The sequence below is a fragment of the Bison bison genome, unplaced genomic scaffold (assembly GCF_000754665.1).
Source record: "Bison bison bison isolate TAMUID 2011002044 unplaced genomic scaffold, Bison_UMD1.0 scf7180017864316, whole genome shotgun sequence".
NCBI classification, from domain to species: domain Eukaryota; kingdom Metazoa; phylum Chordata; class Mammalia; order Artiodactyla; family Bovidae; genus Bison; species Bison bison.
This window is the reverse complement of record NW_011494888.1, coordinates 2,345,921-2,365,732: the sequence shown is the minus strand read 5'-3', so window position 1 is coordinate 2,365,732 and position 19,812 is coordinate 2,345,921. Positions and strand designations below refer to the sequence as shown.

Sequence of the window (19,812 nt, the reverse complement as noted above, 5' to 3'; positions counted from 1 at the left end):
TTCACATGATATGCACATATCTTACACACAGAGAATAAATGAACACGGAACTTGTTTCCAGTCATACAGATGTCTTAATCCCCACTTCATCATCCCTACCTTCAAGAACTTGGCTTTTTATTTTGAGGTGTCAATAGAACTGAGAAGGAAACAGTGAACTGAGTAATGTAGCATCTCTACCGACTGGTTGTATCTTCTGTCAGTTTCTTTGGGATTTGGTTTTAATTTCCAGGTTTTTGCAGTTCAAACAGATGGCAGCTAAATATGACTGGATGGCAGAACAAATGTAAAGAGCAAATACTTTATCATATTTATCCAGCGGATGTTTAATTGACCACCTATTAAGTACTAGCGTTGTGCTTGCCATTACATCTTTAATCTTTCGTTTGGAAGTCTGTTAAGATTCTGGAACTTCCACTATCAACTTAGAGCATTCACTTTCCCTTCCCTCACCAAAGTGACCGTTTTTTATCAGTAATGTCACAGAGGGAAGAAAAAAAATGTATTGGGACTAGACTTCCTGCTCTTATTTAAGGGACACATGATACTGGGTTGTAGGAAACGTGCAGAATTTTAGATTTCTGTCTGCCTTCTTTCATAATTTACAATAACAATGCATATGTTTTATGTGTGTGTGTGATGGATAGTAATCTGCCTCTGAGGTTAAATGGCAAGGGTCACTGCTCTCCCATCTTTGAGATTGACTCCAGAGATAATAAGTACTAGTCTTAGTAAGCAAGCATATACCTGCTTCAGCATGCAGGGCTATTATTTGGATGGGCTTCCTTGGTGGCTCAGACAGTAAAGAATCTGCCTGCAATGCAGGACACCCAGGTTTGATCTCTGGGTCAGGAAGATCCCCTGGAGAAGTGAATGGCTACCCGCTCCAGTATTCTTGCCTGGAGAATCCCCAAGGGACAGAGGAGCCTGGCGGTACAGTCCCCGGGGTCACTAAAGAGTTAGACACGACTGAGCGATGATGCATGGTATTTGGATGTTCCTTTTAGACTGCTAAAGGTGTATGACGGTGAAATTTACTGGTTAATTAGTTCAGTTTAAGATGTAACAATTACATACCATTTTTAGCTCAGTTCAGCAAATACATATTGAGGACTAGTGGGTGGGAATATAAACGTTTCTATTGGTGGGAAACCAGATAATAATAAATGTCTGTATTTCTGTTGTTTATTTTTTGTCAAATTACAAGTTTCAACATGTTGGGTTGTGACCAGTATTTAAAAAAAGAAAAAAAAAAAAAAGAAGGAAGCAAATAGTAAAAGTATCAGAGTATATGCCAACTAGTAAATATGCTAAACTTTGTTTTTACTTAGGGTACATATCTGTACACTATGTCAGAAATGCTTCTAGCTGTGACCAAGAAAAATAGTGTGGTAACCGGGTTATGAGTAAGTCCCTGTGGAGGGTCAGTTGGCTTGGCTTCCTGTGCCTCAGATGAGTCTGGAGCAATCTGAGGATGAGAATGGGATGTGTTATTGTCATTGATCTCTGCTTAAGCACGGGGATTTGAGTGGCAGGACCAAAGCAGGGCCCGTGACAACTGTTGCAGCCACCTTGGTCTGGAGCCAAAGGCAAAGAGGGCTGGTGACGTGAAGTCCTGTTAATTGTCTGAGCTCAGTGCACATGCATGTTTTGGGAGAAGGCACCATCAACAGTCTTAATGGCCTCTAGGTGGGAAAGACTATTTTATTTCTGTTGTAGTCTCATTTATGTTTTTTTCTTTTCCACCTGTGCGTTGGAATTTTATCTGCAAAGCTATTACCACATCCAAGGTCACAAGGACTTACTCTTCTCCCTTTTTTTAAAGAGTTTAATAATTGTAGCCCTTACATTTGGGCCTGTGATCCTTTTTGAGTTAAGTTTCATTTATGGTGTGAGGTAGGTAGGGTCCAACTTCATTCTTTTACATGTAGGTAGCCTGTTGTTGCAGCATCATTTGTTGAAGACTGTTCTTTTCCCATTGGTGAAAATATTTATTTAAATAATAATATAACCAGAAAACTACTAGAGCTCATTAATGAACTTGGTAAAGTTGCAGGATGCAAAATTAACATGCAGAAATCTGTTGCATTTCTCTACACTAACAATGAAAGATCAGGAAGAGAAATTAAGAAAACAGTCCCATTTACTATTACATTAAAAATAATAAACCTACATGAGGACACAAAAAAAACTGTATTCCAAAAACTATAAGACTCTGATGAAGAAAATTGAAGATGACACAAAGAAATAGAAAGGTATACTGTGTTCTTGGATTGGAAGAATCAGTACTGTCAGAATGACATAGATTTTGATGATGGCCATCCTGACCAGTGTAAAGTGATCCTCACTGAAGTTTCAATTTGCATTCCTCTAATAATTAGTGATTTTTGTTGTTCATTGGCTAAGTCATGTCCTTCTCTTGGCAACCCCGTGGCCTGCAGCACACCACACTCCTCTGTCCTCCACTTTCTCCCAGAGTTTGCTCAGATTCATGTCCATTGAATCGGTGATGCTATCTAACCATCTGCCACCACCTTCTCCTTGTGCCTTCGGTCTTTTCCAATTTGTGAGCATCTTTTCATTTGCTTTTCCATGCGCATATTACCCAAGGCAATGTACAGATTCAGTGCAATTCCTATCAAATTACCAGTGGCATTTTTCTCCGACCTAGAACAAAATATTTTACAATTTGTATGGAAAGACTCCCAGCCCCCACCCCCACGCCAAATAGCCGAAGCAGTCTTGAGAAAGAAAAATGGAACTGGTGGAATGAGGCTCCCTGACTTCAGAGCATATCACACAGCTACAGTAATCATGACACAAGAACAGAAATACAGATCAGAAGTAAGGAAAGAAAGCCCGGAGATAAACCCACTCACATAAGGGCATTTATCTTTGACAGAGGAGGCAAGAATAACCAAAAGAGAAAAGACAGTCTCTTCAATAAGTGGTGCTGGGTACACTGGACAGCCAGCCACATGTGAAGTAATGATATTAGAACATTCTCTAACACCTAACACAAAAGTAAACTCACAGTGCCTAGGAGCTTCTAGAGGAAAATGTAGACAGACACTCTGACAACTGTCACAGCACTGTCTTTTTGAATCCACCTCCTAGAGTGATGGAAATGAAAATAAATGGAGGCTATTTAAACTTAGAAGCTTTTTGCAGAATAAAGGAGACTGTAAACAAAACGTAAAGACAGCTTATGAAATGGGAGAAAACATTTACAATTGACACGACTGACAAGGGATTAATCTCAAATACACAGCTTATGTAGCTCAATATCAAAAGAAACAACTTAATAAAAAATTTGACATTTCTCCAAAGAAGACATACAAATAGCCAAAAAGCACATGAAAATGTGCTCAACATCACTAATTAATAGAGAAATGTAAATCAAAACTACAATGAGCTATCACCTCAGACCAGTCAGAATGGTCATCATCAAAAAATCTACAAACAATAAATGCTGGAGAGGCTATAGAGAAAAGGGAACCCTACACTGCTGATGGGAATGTAAATTGGCACAGCCACTCTGGAGTATGGAAGTTCCTTAGAAAACTGAAGGTAGAGCTACCAAATGATGTTACAGTCCCATTCTTGGACATATTTCTGGAAAAAACCATTATTCGAAAAGATCCATGTACCTCCAGGTTCATAACAGCACTATTTACAATAGACGAGATATGGAAGTAACCTCAGTGTCTATAAACAGATGAATGGAGAAGGACAATGTACATACATACAGTGGAATTTTACTTAGCCATAAAAATGAAATAGTATCATTTTCAGCAACATGGATGGACATAGAGATCATCATAGTGAAGCATTATGGACAGAGAAAGACAAATATATGGTATCACTTATATGTAGACTATAAAAAAATAAAATGGGGCTTCCCTGGTGACTCTGGTAAAGAATCTGCCTGCCAAAGCAGGAGACACGTGTTCAGTCCCTGGGTCTTGAAGATCCCCTGGAGAAAGAAATAGCAACCCACTCCAGTATTGTTGCCTGGAGAATCCCTTAGACAGAGCAGTTTGGTGGGCTACAGACCCTGGGATCACAAAGAGTCAGCCATAACTGAGCACACACACACACACACAAGTAAAATCATACAAATGAACTTACATACTAAGCAGAAATAGACCCACAGACATAGAAAACAAAAGTTATGATTACCAAAGGGGAAAGGGGTGGAGAACGATAAATTAAGAATTTGAGATTAATATATACACACTACTATATATATATATATATGTATGTATGTATAAATATATAAAATAGATAACCAACAAGGACCTACTGTATAGCACAGGAAACTATACTCAATGTTTTGTAATAACCTGTAAGAGAAGAGACTCTGAAAAAGAACAGATACACACGTATAACTGTACCACTTTGCCGTGCACCTGAAACTGACACAGCATTGTAAATCAACAACGTTTCAGCACAAAAAACAAAACAACATAAATAACATAAATTGAAAGTGGAATTTTCCTGCAGATAATTTAAAAACTCTTTGTTTAGGTTACAGGTATTAATAAAACGTGTTTACATTGGAATGCATGAATATTATAAACTATTGTGTCTGGGGAAAAAAGACAAAAGTCCTCTTATAAATAAAGTTATTTTTGCAAGAAAGCTCACTCATTATGCAAGAAAGCTCACTCACTAATTAGAATCAGTAACACTAAAACACATCGTACTTGCTGATACTTGAACTATGAAATATTGCTGGTGATATTTAAATTATAAGATGTCTGTTTTATGGAAAGGTTGGTCATTTACTGTGCATTTTAGAGATTTGTTTTTGTGGCCATACCAGGTATAATGAATTAAGTTATGTTAAAAATCTATAGGATTTTGCTCAGTATATAGTTCTAAGAAGAAATCATTGCTCGTATTTGTAATACAATTTTTTTCTTCTGTTCGTCATATTGTCAGTCTTTTGGTTAATATTAATACCATGTGAGTAATATAATAAGCCCATTTTAAGTTCCAAAATATTTGAGCAGAAACAGTAACTTGTGTTTATTGATTTCCTACTGTTTGTCAGATATAGTATATAATAGTAGGTATCTTACACGGCTTATCTGCAGTTCACATACCACAGCCTACAGGTAGGTGACATTGCCTAGGTACCTGAGAGATTAGTAGGTAGTTCCTGCTGGCTTATGTGGCAGCCCTGGGATTTGAATCTAGGTCTTTCTGACCTCAGAGTGCATTAGGTCCTGGGATTTCTCTAATGGGCCATGCTGCAGAGAAAGTGATCTTTTCTCTAGTTTCATTGTTTTCCAGCCATGGGCAGTAGAAGGATGGTCACGGCATCTGACATCAGACCCCCAGGAAGGTTTTTGTGTTAAATCTGGGAGCTCCTGCTTTCAGATCATGCTTTCTTATACACTCTAAGATCTGGGACTGTCCTGTGTCCTGTTATCCTTTTGAAGTTCAGGTGTCAAAAAAAAAAAATAGACTCTTCTGTCTGTATATCACTGTCAGTCAGTCAACAGTCAGTTCAGCTGCTCAGTCGTGTCTGACTCTTTGCGACCCCATGGACCACAACACGCTGGGCCTCCCTGTTCAACACCAACTCCCGAAGTTTACTCAGACTCATGTGCATTGAGTCGGTAATGTCACCGAACCATCTCATCCTCTGTTATCCCCTTCTCCTGCCTTCAATCTTTCCCAGCATCAGGGTCTTTTCAAATGAGTCAGTTCTTTGCATCAGGTGGCCAAAGTATTAGAGTTTCAGCTTCAACATCAGTCCTTCCAATGAATATTCGGGACTGATTTCCTTTAGGATGGACTAGTTGGATCTCCTTGCAGTCCAAGGGGCTCTCAACAGTCTTCTCCAACACCATAGTTCAAAAGCATCAATTCTTTGGCACTCAGCTTTCTTTGTAGTCCAACTCTCACATGCATACATGACCACTGGAGAAACCACAGCCTTGACTAGATGGACCTCTGTTGGCAAAGTAATGTCTCTGCTTTTTAATATGCTGTTTAGCTTGGTCATAACTTTTCTTCCAAGGAGCAAGGGTCTTTTAATTTGATGGCTGCAGTCACCATCTGCAGTGATTTTGGAGCTGCAAAAAATAAAATCTGTCACTATTTCCACTGTTTCCACTGTTTCCCCATCTATTTGTTATAAAATGATGGGACTGGATGCCATGATCTTAGTTTTCTGAATATTACATTTTAAGCCAATGTTTTCATTCTCCTCTTTAACTTTCATCAAGAGGCTCTAGTTCTTCTTCACTTTGTGCCATATGGGTGGTATCATCTGCATATCTGGGATTATTGATATTTCTCCCAGCTATCTTGATTCTAGTTTGTGCTTCATCCAGTCCAGCGTTTCTCATGATGTACTCTGCATATAAGTTAAATAAGCAGGGTGACAATATACAACTCCTTTTCCTATTTGGAACCAGTCTGTTGTTCCATGTCCAGTTCTAACTGTTGCTTCTTGACCTGCATACAGATTTCTCAAGAGGCAGGTCAGGTGCCCTGGTACTACCATCTCTTTCAGAATTTTCCAGTTTTTGGTGATCCACACAGTCAAAGGCTTTGGTATAATCAATAAAGCAGAAATAGATGTTTTTCTGGAACTGTCTTGCTTTTTCCATAATCCAAGGGATGTTGGCAATTTGACCTCTGGTTCCTCTGCCTTTTCTAAAACCAGTTTGAACATCTGGGAGTTCACGGTTCATGTACTGTTGAAGCCTGGCTTGAATTTTGAGCATTACTTTGCTAGTGTGTGAGATGAGTGCAATTGTGTGATAGTTTGAGCGTTTGGCATTGCCTTTCTTTGGGATGGCAATGAAAACTGACCTTTTCCAGTCCTGTGGCCACTGCTGAGTTTTCCAAATTTGTTGGCATATTGAGTGCAGAACTTTCACAGCATCATCTTTTAGGATTTGGAATAGCTCAACTGGAATTCCATCACCTCCACTAGGTTTGTTCGTAGTGATGCTTTCTAAGGCCCACTTGACTTCACATTCCGGGATACCTGGCTCTAGGTCAGTGATCACACCATCGTGATTATCTGGGTCATGAAGATCTTTTTTGTATTCTTGCCGCCTCTTCTTAATATCTTCTGCTTCTGTTAGGGCCATACCATTTCTGTCCTTTATTGTGCCCGTCTTTGCATGAAACGTACCCTTGGTGTATCTAATTTTCTTGAAGAGATCTTTAGTCTTTCCCATTCTATTGTTTTCCTCTATTTCTTTGCATTGATCACTGAGGAAGGCTTTCTTATCTCTCCTTGCTGTTCTTTGGAACTCTGCATTCAAATGGGTATATCTTTCCTTTTCTCCTTTGCTTTTTGCTTCTCTTTTCACAACTATTTGTAAGGCCTCCTCAGACAGCCATTATGCTTTTTTGCATTTCTTTCTCTTGGGGATGGTCTTGATCACTGTCTCCTGTACAATGTCATGAACCTCTGTCCATAGTTCATCAGGCACTCTATCAGATCTAATCCCTTGAATCTGTCACTTCCACTGTATAATCATAAGGGATTTGATTTAGGTCACACCTGAATGGTCTAGTGGTTTTCCCAACTTTCCTCAATTTAAGTCTGAATTTGGCAATAAGGAGTTCATGATCTGAGCCACAGTCAGCTCCCAGTCTTGTTTTTACTGACTGTGTAGAGCTTCTCCATCTTTGGCTGCTGAGAATATAATCAGTCTGATTTCGGTGTTGACTATCTGGTGACGTCCATGTGTAGAGTCTTCTCTTGTGTTGTTGGAAGAGGGTGTTTGCAGTGACCAGTGCGTTCCCTTGGCAAAACTCTATTAGCCATTGTCCTGCTTCATTCTGTACTCCAAGGCCAAATTTGCCTGTTACTCCAGGTGTTTCTTAACTTCCTACTTTTGAATTCCAGTCCCCTGTAATGAAAAGGACATCTTTTTCGTGTGTTAATTCTAGAAGGTCACGTAGGTCTTCATAGAACTGTTCAACTTCAGCTTCTTCAGCATTCCTGGTTGGGGCATAGACTTGGATTACTGTTATGTTTAATGGTTTGCCTTGGAAACAAACAGATCACTCTGTCGTTTTTTAAGATTGCATTCATTCAAGTACTGCATTTCGGACTCTTTTGTTGACGGTGATGGCTATGGTTTATTTCTTCAGGAGGTCGATTCTGATGAGAATGGTGACCTGGGGTTGGGGCGGGGAGGGAAGTGTGAAGATGGTTTGACTGACTCTCCCACCAAGTCTACATGCCCTGAGGAATAGAAGTTTCCTAAAAATAATGTGTTCTGTTTCAGAAAGAAGGGGGAAGGGTTTCGAGGTAGGCAGAGACAATGAAGCTCCATCACATAGATACTAATCTAACCTGAGGACAATACTGGGTAATGTAGTTATTTTCAGTTTGGAAATAATGTAGTTACTTTCAGTTTGGAGGTACATCTGGTTGTTAATATTGAATATCTGGACATAGGGTTGGGAAAGAAAGTTAAGAACAAGAAAAAGGTTAAAATTTTAAAAATTAGTTAGGAAAGTGGATGACTAAGTAGGTACACATATGTTCATTATATATGCTGTTTGTAATGCAAACTAACCTAAATGATAGTGCATCATAGCAATTAAATACAGCAGTTTGAAGTCCATTGAAAATGATGTGCTGATGCATTTAATGACCTGAAATGGTTTTTACGAACTGTGTTGAGTAGTGAAAATATGCTAAGTAATGGAAAGCTTATAAATACGTGTGGCTAGTTTGATTTTACCTTTTTTTCTTGTAGAAAATGTGGAAAGGTGAAGCCAGTTGCCAGTTTAACTGTTTTAACTCTCTTCTTTACTCAGTTCCCTCTCCTTGCTTCCCCCGCAAACCTTACGTAACTGTATAGACTTGCTTCTCATCTGTTCTCTTTTCAGTCCAAGGCTTATTGCAGAAACTCCTTTTTACTTAAAACATTTTGAAACCCAGAATCCCATTGCTTACAACTCAGATGTATTGCCATTTAAGATTTTGCCTGTTCTTTTCGGTTTCAGAAGCCTGAGTTTGAAACTGAGGAGCTATAGTGCTGAATCTTGTACTCTGATTTTCCCTGTGGCGGAGGGCGTTTCCTGAATTGGTGGGAAGCATGTGCACTGAGGATGAGGAGATACTGTTGGACAGAGGTCTGATGATTTCCAAAAGGTGTCCTGGGGTGTCTGCGTCAGTGAGCGCTGCACGTTCTTGGAGAGAAGTCCAAGTAAATGGTGTCACTTTGTATCCCCCAGCTCTAAGAGGATTTGACAAGGAGGGCAGGGAGAGGTCTTATGAGGGAGTGTGGCCTCACCACTTGATTTGGAAAGCCCTGTTATAATTTGCTAATTTCTCGGTCCTTAAAATAGTATTTTAGGAAAGAAAAGGAGATGCACTTTGCCTGTGAGAGAGCTTTCACTTGTGCTTGTGGCATCGCCTCTGAGGTGTGTGCTGTGTCACGCATGAAATGGAGTGGAGTGATGGCGCTGGGTAACTTACACTCCTGCTTACAAGGATTTTATTAACACAGAGATGTAAGTCATTTGTATTTGTCTCATTTTATCCTTTGTAAGGTAAACTTTAAGTGAAATATAGATTGCAGTGAACTGTACACAAATAATAATTACGAATATTTAAACATCATTGTTACTGTTAGGAAACGTAACGTCTTTGAAATTACTGCTAACATGCAATGATGCGTAGGCATTTCTATGATCCTGTGAGAACGAATGTTCCTATCCAGTTTGGAGTAGGACCCAGGCTTTCCTTTTCTTCTTTGAAGTACTCAGATTTCCATGTTTGGTAGAACAAAGTATAAAAGAAAATATGTGAAATGATGTCACACACATACTGAAGTAAAAGTTTGAACACCCCCCCCCTTGTTTTTTAATAGCCAGGTAATTCTTGAATTTTATCTAGCAATCCTAAAGCAGACTTTAAATTGTAAAATTACGTTGATTGATTTTGCATTGAATATGATAGATTTTTTTTTTTTCAGTTGTCAGTTACAGCCCAGTAAGAAGCAGAATGCAAGGAGACAGGTTAAAGCCAGATTGGACTGTCTGCCTTTCTCTGCAGATGCCTTTTCATCATGTTTATCAGAGCCAAAGAAATACTCTAATCAACTAGCAAAAAGTTTTTATTTTCATACCAAAACCGATCTTTGTTAATTCCAAAACCAATTTGATGTCAAGAGTCACAGAAGGACTCAGACTTATTTTAGGAATAATTAGAGGGCAGACAGTGAATCTGAATAGATAAACGTGTGGGCTCCCCTAAAGCAGGAAGACCCATCAATTCTTCTGTACACTGTCACTGTGTCCAGCGGAAGCAAATAGGCCTGAGGGGACAGGCTGACCTCCCGGAAGTCTGCTGGGCACACAGACTGACAGGCCAATTCTTTGAAGTGTCAAGGGATGCCCAGACATGAAATGTTGGTACGTGGGGTGCCCTGGTGTGAAACGCTTGAATGTTTTATTTCTGATTTTCAGGAATTTTTAATTACTGTGCAGTTCTGTATGTTCGATGTTGGGGTAGTTTCTACAGACTAGTGACTGGAAAGTCACTGAGGCAGGACACAAGGCTTCTGTGAATGTGTGGGGGACTAGGCCTGTGCTGCCCCTGAAAATAAGAACACTGGTCTCTGCTCTCTCCTCCCTAGTTCAGAAGCCTGTTGGGGATACACGCTTCATTTGCTTAGTATCTTCATGCTGCAGGCAGCTGGGAATTCTTAGCAGCTGCTAATTTACTGTGTCAGTGCATGTTAGGTGGTACAGAAATTTTGCTTTTGATTTTTTGTGTAGAATAGTAATAATTAAGATCAGTAATGCGTGTCTCCATCTCTACCCAGATAAGAGTGAATAGGGCAAAGTTTGAAGTTTGCAAAATATATCACAGTAGTCTTAAAAATTCTTTTTAATTTCAGACTTAGAGATGTTGAAAAATAGTGCAGAGAGTCTCATATGCCCTCCCCCTAGATTCCTGAGTGTTAGCGTTTTACCTCATGCTTTCATCCTGTCTCTTTCTGTCATGTGTGCCGTTCCCTGTCACACACTGCACACACTGTTAATTGTACATATGGGATGCACCATGTTCTTCTTCCCTGAACCCTGTAAGGGTAAGATGCAGACGCGATGGGGCTTCTCAGGTGGCTCCATGGTAAAGAATCTGGCTGCAATGTAGGAGACGTGGGTTTGATGCCTGGGTCAGGAAGATCGCCCGGTGGAGGGCCTGGCAACCCACTGCAGCACTCTCGCCTGGAGAATCCCATGGACAGAGGAGCCTGGAGGGCTCTCTTTGGGGTCACAAAATGTCGGACGCGACCGAGCATGCGCACATACAGATGTGATGCCCTGCAACCGCTAAATACTTCAGTGTGTGTTTCCTTATGAAAGGATATATAGCTCGTCCATAGCTTCAGTACAGTTTTCAAAGTCAGAAAGTTGGCGCTGATCATGTTATTCAGTCATTATTCCGACGGTTCTCCAGTGTACTGAGTGTTGCCCTGGCTGTCCCGGTCCTGCGCTGCCCATCCCAGGCACAGACTGAGTTCGGTTGCGCGTCTCTGTGGTCTCCTTTTATCTAGTGCAGCTAGTCTTTCGTGACTGACATTTTTGAAGATCGCAAGCCACTTACCTTGTAGAATTTCCCTCAGTTTGTTTTGCTTATGCTTTTGGAGCAGACTACCCCAGACGTCTTCCTGAGTGGTATCACAGAGGCTTTGATGCTTCCCTCCAAAAATATCTTCAAAACGACCATTTTTAATATTATCATACCGAAGGTGGAGCCAGAGATGCGGAAATTTGTCAAGGCAATATAAATGCTGTCATTGTTTTTACTCTCCAGTCGCTTTTTCTTAAGAAAATTTATGGCCTTTCAGTTAGTTTTGACAAAGTGGAAACTACTGAATAAAATCAGGGGAGGGGGACCTGGAGCATGTCAAGGTTGCCATGGAGGGTTTAGGGCTTGTGTTTTACGTGAGCAGGCATGGGCCATTGAGGAACTGGGCCTTTAAACCTTAGCCAGAATGAGAAATTATTTATCCTGGAGTGCTTCTGCCAAAACTCTGAAGTCAGTACGCTACTCACTCTCCTGTTAGAATCTTATACCTTTCCAGGCCGAGCATTCAAATGTTGTAAGTGGAGAGGAAAGAGGGACTTTGTTCTATCTGGTAGAAGTAAAGAAATGCTAAGTTCATTGTAGAATATTCAGTATTTGTTGTTGTTGAGTGGCTCAGTTGTGTCTGACTCTTCTGCGACCCCCATCTGGAGCCCTGCCAGGCTCCTCTGTCCATGGAATTCTCCAGGCAACATTACTGGAGTGGGTTACCATTTCCTCTTTCAGGGATCTTCCCAACCTACAGATCAAATCCATGTCTCCAAACAGATTCTTTACTGCTGAGCCACCAGGGAAGCCCAGTATTCAGTATTATATCATTTGAAATACTAATAACCCTTTCTGTGATAATGCTTGTTTCAACTGCCTCTTTGAATGATCAAAGAACAGAACTTGCAGCCGGGTATAGTTTATTTCCTTCTATCTGGACGGTAATAAAAACGAGTCCTTGTACGGACGTGGGGGCTCCAAGCACCTCTCCCTCCCGCTCCTGGCTGATTGAGGAGCCTCTCCTGCTCTAGCCTGGCATTGTTCACAGTGCTGGGCAAAGTGCAGGTTCTGGCTTTGCCAGGGTCGTTTTTTGTGAATGACTGAACATTTCCGATAGTTTCTTTGTAAACAAAAGAGGACAAGTTCGTTTAAACCATCAGACTGCAAGAGTAGTCTGAGAATTCTGCTGTTTGGAATTTTGGTTTTCCATAAAACCACAAAATAAACTAAATGGGTTTCTTGAGTCTCTTTTTATGGTGTTTGTTTAAACATGAGTATAGTGCCACTCCTTATATTCTGTATCAATTCGTACATTTATTTTAAACCAACATAGTTTTAGATGTTTATTTTTTGGCATAAAATCTATTACTGCTGCATAATTTGAAGATGTAATCTGTAATCAATTATGTTAAGATCACCTGTTTGAAATTATGGGGGCTCAGATGAAAAAGAATCCGCCTGCAGTGCAGGAGACCCGGATTTGATCCCTGGGTTGGGAAGATCCCCTGGAGGAGGGCATGGCAACCCACTATAGTATTCTTGCCTGGAAAATTCTGTGGGCTGAGGATCCTGGCAGGCTACAGTCCTTGGGGCCGTAAAGAGCCAGACACAACTGAGCACGTGCACATATGTATATTTGGGTATAGATACACCTGTGACAGCTATGCAGAAAATTAAAGTTCCCTTCTCTGCCTTTTCTAACAAATCTACTTCCCAGAGGTAACCATTATTAACATGTTGGTTCATTTTGCTTCATAGTATTTTCTCTGTATTTAAATATACCATAACATTTAACCCAAAATAAATTGAACCAAATAATTTTCCAGTTAAACTTGCTACACTGCCTTTGAAAATAGGGTCAGGCATTAGGTGAAATCTTGCTCTTCTCCTGTAAATAAACTGTTACTGAAACACAGCCATATTCACTCATCTGTGTGTTGTTGGGACTTCTTTTGCACTGACATGGCAGACTTGGACTCAGCATGGCAGAGCTGCATAGTTATGACTGCTCGGCCTCCAAAGCCTAGCAGATAGGCTCTTAGGCCTTTTTGCTGACCCCAGTTTTAGACTGTGAGCACTTTGGCATTCGTTTGCTTCGCTTTCTTCCTAGAGCTCTGGTGCGGTTCTGTGCCCACACGGCACAGTTTACGGGCTTACACAAGTGTAAGTGCAGGAAGAGTTCCCGGACTTTGCTCGCTGGGCTGGACAGCATGTGTGCAGCTTTCCCTTCTCAACGAGCTTGCACCAGTTGATACTGAACCTAATGATTTTGTTCCAGGACCTCTTTTCCCTGTATCTTGGCCAACTCAGTGCATTGGCCAACTTTTTAAATCTTTACCAGTCTGATAGAGGAGAATGATACTGTAGCTTTGCTCTGCGTTTCTTTTTTGTGTTAGATTGAATTTCTTTTCAAATTTAAGAGCCAGTTGTGTTTTTGTGAATTGTCTTTCAGTCCCCTTCCTTATACCCTCAAGTCTGTTGCATAGTGGACGCTGGTCAAATAGTATATATTGAGTTCTAGCGAGGGAACCTGCTTGCTGACACAGCTGATGTAGAGGAGGCTTTTCAAGAGGGAGAGAGACATTGTCAGGGAGAGGAAGAACTTCTTCCTGGGACAGAATCTTGACCGCATAACCCACACCTCCACTGAGCATTGTCTTTTCTCCTGGACAGAATACAGTTGCCTTTTTGCTAGGGCAGTTGTAATTTTCTTCAATGTATCCACCTTCATCTTCAATGTATCCACCTTCATCTTCAATGTATCCATCTTCATCTTCAATGTATCCATCTTCATCTTCAGTGTATCCATCTTCAATGTATCCTTCGGTGTATCCATACATTTCAGTGTATCCATCCTCTGCCCCATGTTCTCACTTTGTGGACTCTGTGCCCTGGTGGGTGGTAACCAGGAAGTCCTGCAGAGCGCCCTTCCCCAGGGCCTCCCTCAGATGACTTAGGAAGATGGCTTTTCATGCTGTCATGTGAGTGGGGCAGGATGTGCCCTAGTCCTTTTCCTTACTTCCAAGTTTCAGATGCATTTTTTTAATGCTTTCCTTCCTCTGTTGATTGTAATTACTTCAAGTGATCCTATTTCTTTAGGAATTACTAATGAGCCGCATAGCTCTCCATTGTCGCTCACAGAACACGCTCATTGTTCCTTGTTGGCTCTGCAGGAACTCACTACACAATGACCAACGGGGGCAGCATCAGCAGCTCCACGCACTTGCTGGATCTTCTGGACGAGCCCATCCCCGGGGTTGGCACCTATGATGACTTCCACACCATCGACTGGGTGCGAGAGAAGTGTAAAGACAGAGAAAGGCATCGACGGGTACGTTTGCTCAGTAATCTTTACAACAGCAGCGCACAGAGAGATCCTTGAATAATGTTGTCTTTCTGCCAGTGATCTCAGGCTGCCAAAATGTTACAAGTACACTTAAGTAAGGTTCCACATATTATAAGTAATACGGTTTTTTCTCTATAGGTTTTAAAAGTTTATTTATATCCTTTTTCTTTCTGGAAGGGATTTGAAGCAGCTTACAATCGAAGTAGAGGAAGACAGAATAGGAGGGAAAGGCAAAGGCCTAAGAGTTGAGGAAGATCAAGCCAAGTTCAGGAGGTAGCAGTCAGCATGGCTCTTGACTTTGAGCATCAGGCCAAAGAGGAAATGTGTTACATAATTTCAGTTGTTGGAAAAAGAAGCAGCTTACTGGGGAGATAGTTTCCTGGGGCTTTGCTATTTTATCTCCTTTCTTGGTTTTAAATCTGAGCTATTTCTCAAATTGAGTCCTGTGTGGACATATGGAATGTTGGTGTAAAGTACTAATAATAAAAGAATGGCTTTTGCTTAGAAACTACAACGTATGTTATCTTTTTTGTTGTTGTTTGTGGTTTATTGATAGTGTCATTCAAAAATTTTAAGAGAAAAAAATCTCTTGAAAATAAAATTCCAAATTCTAAAAGGCCATTTGCAAATTTGAGCTCTGAAGTTAACTCATAGATGTAATAATTGCTTGTACAAATGAGTTACTACTTTTCATAATAATGTTTATATATCTATTAAACCTGAAATTAGACTTAGATTATATTGTTTATGCAAAGTACTGCTTCTCAGATTCATTAGTCAATATTCACCCTTTCTGGAAATAAGACATGACACCATATTAGATGATAAAACTGAGAAATTTCCAAAACATACACTTAAAAGTAGCAATAACAAGCTCATTACGTGTTAACACAAACAATGTTTGTATGAAAAATAGCTATTTTCCGAGATAAAAAATGCTCAGTGAGAGAGCGGCGCTGGACTGCATCTTCATGAACCTCACTCGTTACTGTCTGGTCTCCTGAGAGCCGCTGGGTTTTCTTACCTGCTGCTGCAGACTGCTGGGCATTTCGATTGAAGTACATGAAGAAAATCCAACCTCACAGCCGCGTAGTTGGAAAAGCCAGGAGTATTTTAATAACCTTTTCAGGTCATTGTGGATTTTCTTCTTTGATACTGCAAGACAGTGACAGGGACATGTGGTTAGTTTCTTAAAGGCTAGCTGCAGTGTGTGACCTAAAACTGTATCAGCGAAGTTCTTGTCTTTGGTCACATTAAAATCCTTTGGTTCCCCTTGAACTTTGAGTGAACGATTTTGTAACATTATGCTGTGATCATTTGGCAAATACTGATTCACTGATTCATGCAGTTCTCTGAATAGTTGACATGTTCATTGTACCGTATCAGTATACAGTATCAAAAAAAGCCACATTCGTTAATGTCAACATTAATCTCCTCGGAAAAGTCTTTAACTGTTGGTATCTGTCATTCTTACAGTAATGGATATAAGTTCTTTAAAATTCTCATTTTTATTTTGAAGCTCAAAATCTGTCATTGGAACCAAATACACATTTTACTTTAAATGACAGGCTTACTTGGTTCGTTTTTTGAGAAAAATACCTCAAAAGATTTCCAAGTCTGAAAAACCATAGTTGCAGTATTTTTTGCTCAAGTAAGAATGGCGCTCCGTGAAAGTGGCTTATGCTGCAGCTCAGAGAGACCACACAGAGGCTTTTCCTCAGGCCTCCTCCTTCGCGGCGTGTGAGAAGTGCTGTGTGCAGTCTTTACACATAGTCTTCAGGAGTTGCGCTTCCAGTGTCACGTTGTCCCTTTATTTTTTAAAAATACAATCATATATATTTATAGACTTTTCTTAGATAAATGGTAGCATCCTATACACATGGAGGCCTTGCTTTTCTCCCCCACATGATACTGCATTTATCTCATTCTTTTTTAATGACTACAGAGTTTCTCATGACATAGACGTAACTGCAGTTTTTTGGACCAATACTGTATTGATGAATGTTTAGATGACTTTCAAATTTCTGCTTAATATTGTATTTTATTAAACATTACAGTTATTAAGAAAAAGCAATGCGAGGTTTATTATTTTTGAAAGGAATAATCTACCTTCAACCCTAAAACAAGGTGAATATCTGTAATTGGTTGCTTATAACATAGGAGGAGTAAAATTGCCTCATTCAGCCTTTTGAATGTGGCCTTGTGGCTTGAAATAGACCAGATGTTTGAAAGGGATCAGATCATTGAATTCTGGCTGTAGCCCTCTCATGGGACGGTGGGGCAGGCAATGCCTGGCCTGAGAGTGTGGCACGTGGAGCAGCCAGGCAGCAGGACAGGGAGGGGTGGGCGCTTCCGGGGGCTTCTTGTGAAGCACACGCTGACTGAGAGAGCAGACTGGCCCTGGGCGTCTACGGGTAAGAGCTGGCGTCACGTCTGTCAGCATCCTCTGCCTCACACAGCGACAGCACCCCGCCTGTGGCATCGGCACACTGGCACGCTACAGGCCTGAATGCTTCAGCAGCCCCTTTATTCACAGGATTGTGTGGTACTGCGTTTACGGGCACAGTACTGTTCGTCACTGCCCTTGCCTTTTAGGACCACTACATGCCACTTAACTGCTAGACCAGAGAAAGAGCAGGGAGTGACAGCCGCTTTGAGCTGTAATGTCTTATTTCTGTCACATTAAAGGTGTATGCCAGCTAACTTCGGTGCAGTCTGAAGCAATCTGGGTCAGCGTCTGTGTGGATGGTGGGGCCCTTGCTCTCATTCTGAGGCTCTGGGTCGATGCTTGTCATCTGGTTCACAGGCGCGGCAGCCGTCTGACCTGCTGTTTCTGCCCCAAACTCACTCACTCTATTGCTTAGTTGAGAAAGTACTGTTCCATGTATAGTAACTGAGGAAATTGTTGGATTCTAGAATTGTGGCTGCTACTCACAGTTTGAAGAATGAAGCATGACCATTTCTAATTTCAGATCAACAGCAAAAAGAAAGAATCAGCATGGGAGATGACAAAAAGCCTGTACGATGCGTGGTCAGGGTGGCTCGTGGTGACGCTCACAGGGTTGGCATCAGGTAAAGAGGACTGTTCGTGCAATGCTGCTCTGGTTAGCAGGACGATAAATAGTTCTCCCCTCCTACCTGCAGTTTTTTTTTTCCCCAGAAACTTTCGGATTTTTAGAAGCATTTGTTTTGTTTCTTTCCTTCAAAAAAATATCCTTAAATGTAAGAGTGGGAGGCAGGAGGCTCAGAGCTCTGGGCTTGGCTCGATCACCTTAAGTGTCCAGTTTGATCTTTCTCACTCATTGTCTTTATCTGTAAAATACCTAGTCTGCACCAGATGGTCGGTAAAGTGTATTTTAGTGTTTACATCATAATAAATAGGTAATATTTATTGAGTGCTTCCTATGGGTCATGCCCTGTCCCAAAAGCTTTGTGTGTGTGTAGACCTCATGGCAGTTCCATGGTCTGACTCGTTGCAGATGGGGGGCTGAGCACAGAGAGGTTAAGCGACTTGACGAGGTGTCACAGCTCGCGAGTGGGCAGGCCACGGCTAGGGCCGGACTTTGGGCTCCAATGGGCCGCAGAGTGCTCAGTAGCCCTGGGCGCGACTGGAATAGCAGTGGAAGATGTACAAACCAGCAGGAAGGGCTGCTTTACTGACATTTGAGCTTCCACCATGGAAGGGTATGTCCTGAAGAGCATGACAGAAAAATATACAATTGTGGAGAGAATAGAGGGAAGTCCTGAGATTCTGAGGTGTTTATGTGACCCTTCACTTTATATGAGAAGGACTTAGATTTTGACCATCAATTTGTGTATTCTTTGTATTCTGTTTGTAATATGATCTTGAGATGTTTTATTTTTCTGTTAAAAGAAAAAACCTGATTATTTGTCACAGTAATTCATTCCTGCCTTGAGTTTCACTAAATCTAGTGGTTATTCCATTATAGTGAGCTTAAGATCCTTTGTAAGTCTATGAATTGGGTTTCCAATTAAAAAACACCAGTAAAAACTCTGATGTCACAGCCAGAGATGAGGCTCTTCTGCCAAGGGACAGCCTTTGAAAGAGTCAGACACATTTAAAAAGTTACAGTCAATTTCAGTGACATTAACTAGTTTTAATTTCAAAGAAGAACAATTCTAAGAATAGCTATTTACGGTTGTTAAGAAGTAGTGTAAACGTACATATAGTAAGATTTGAAAACCTTAGGTTCATAGGTTTGTGCAGTATTTCCCATATGACCATTTATTGTAGGGCGTCCCCAGCTCTCTTTGACCCTGTAAGTTGACAATTTCGGATGCCCCAGAAGTGGACCATCTTCAGTGTCTCCAACATCTTTTGCAGGGGCACTGGCTGGGTTAATAGACATTGCGGCCGACTGGATGACGGACCTAAAGGAGGGTATCTGCCTGAGTGCACTCTGGTACAACCACGAGCAGTGCTGCTGGGGGTCCAATGAAACCACGTTCGAAGAGAGGGACAAGTGTCCACAGTGGAAAACGTGGGCAGAGTTGATCATAGGCCAGGCTGAGGTGAGTCCTGCCCTGTGTCCGAGTGGGTTAACAGTCAGTACAGTGAAGCTGGTCTCTAGTTCACTTAACAAGCTAGAGGACTGCACCTGTCCTAAAGGGGAATAGAGAAGTGTATGAACAGGGTAGAATGAAAAATATGAGACTGCATTGCTGTGAGTAGAATTTAAGTATTGTTTCAAAAGCTCTGGTATTAGTTAACTGCATAATCACTAACAAGTCTACTGCATTATGATGTAAACTGTGTTTTTATTGTGGAAATGAAGTGCAGTAGGAGCTGTATAAACACAGGTTAATATGAAGCCAAGTTATCAAAACTGCTCATTAACATTGTTATATCACAACTGTTTGGGAAGTA

General features: G+C 41.0%; 1 protein-coding gene across 4 annotated transcripts in view; it reads left to right on the top strand.

The window, feature by feature from the left end:
- Nucleotides 1-19,812, top strand: part of CLCN3 (chloride channel, voltage-sensitive 3) — an 89,163-nt gene that overhangs the window by 43,666 nt on the left and 25,685 nt on the right. For all 4 annotated transcript variants that reach the window (XM_010852778.1, XM_010852780.1, XM_010852779.1 and 1 more), the window contains 3 exons: nt 14,752-14,909; nt 17,897-17,996; nt 19,270-19,457. In XM_010852778.1, coding sequence (XP_010851080.1) covers nt 14,752-14,909; nt 17,897-17,996; nt 19,270-19,457 — 446 coding nt within the window. The remainder of the gene's footprint in view (nt 1-14,751; nt 14,910-17,896; nt 17,997-19,269; nt 19,458-19,812) is intronic.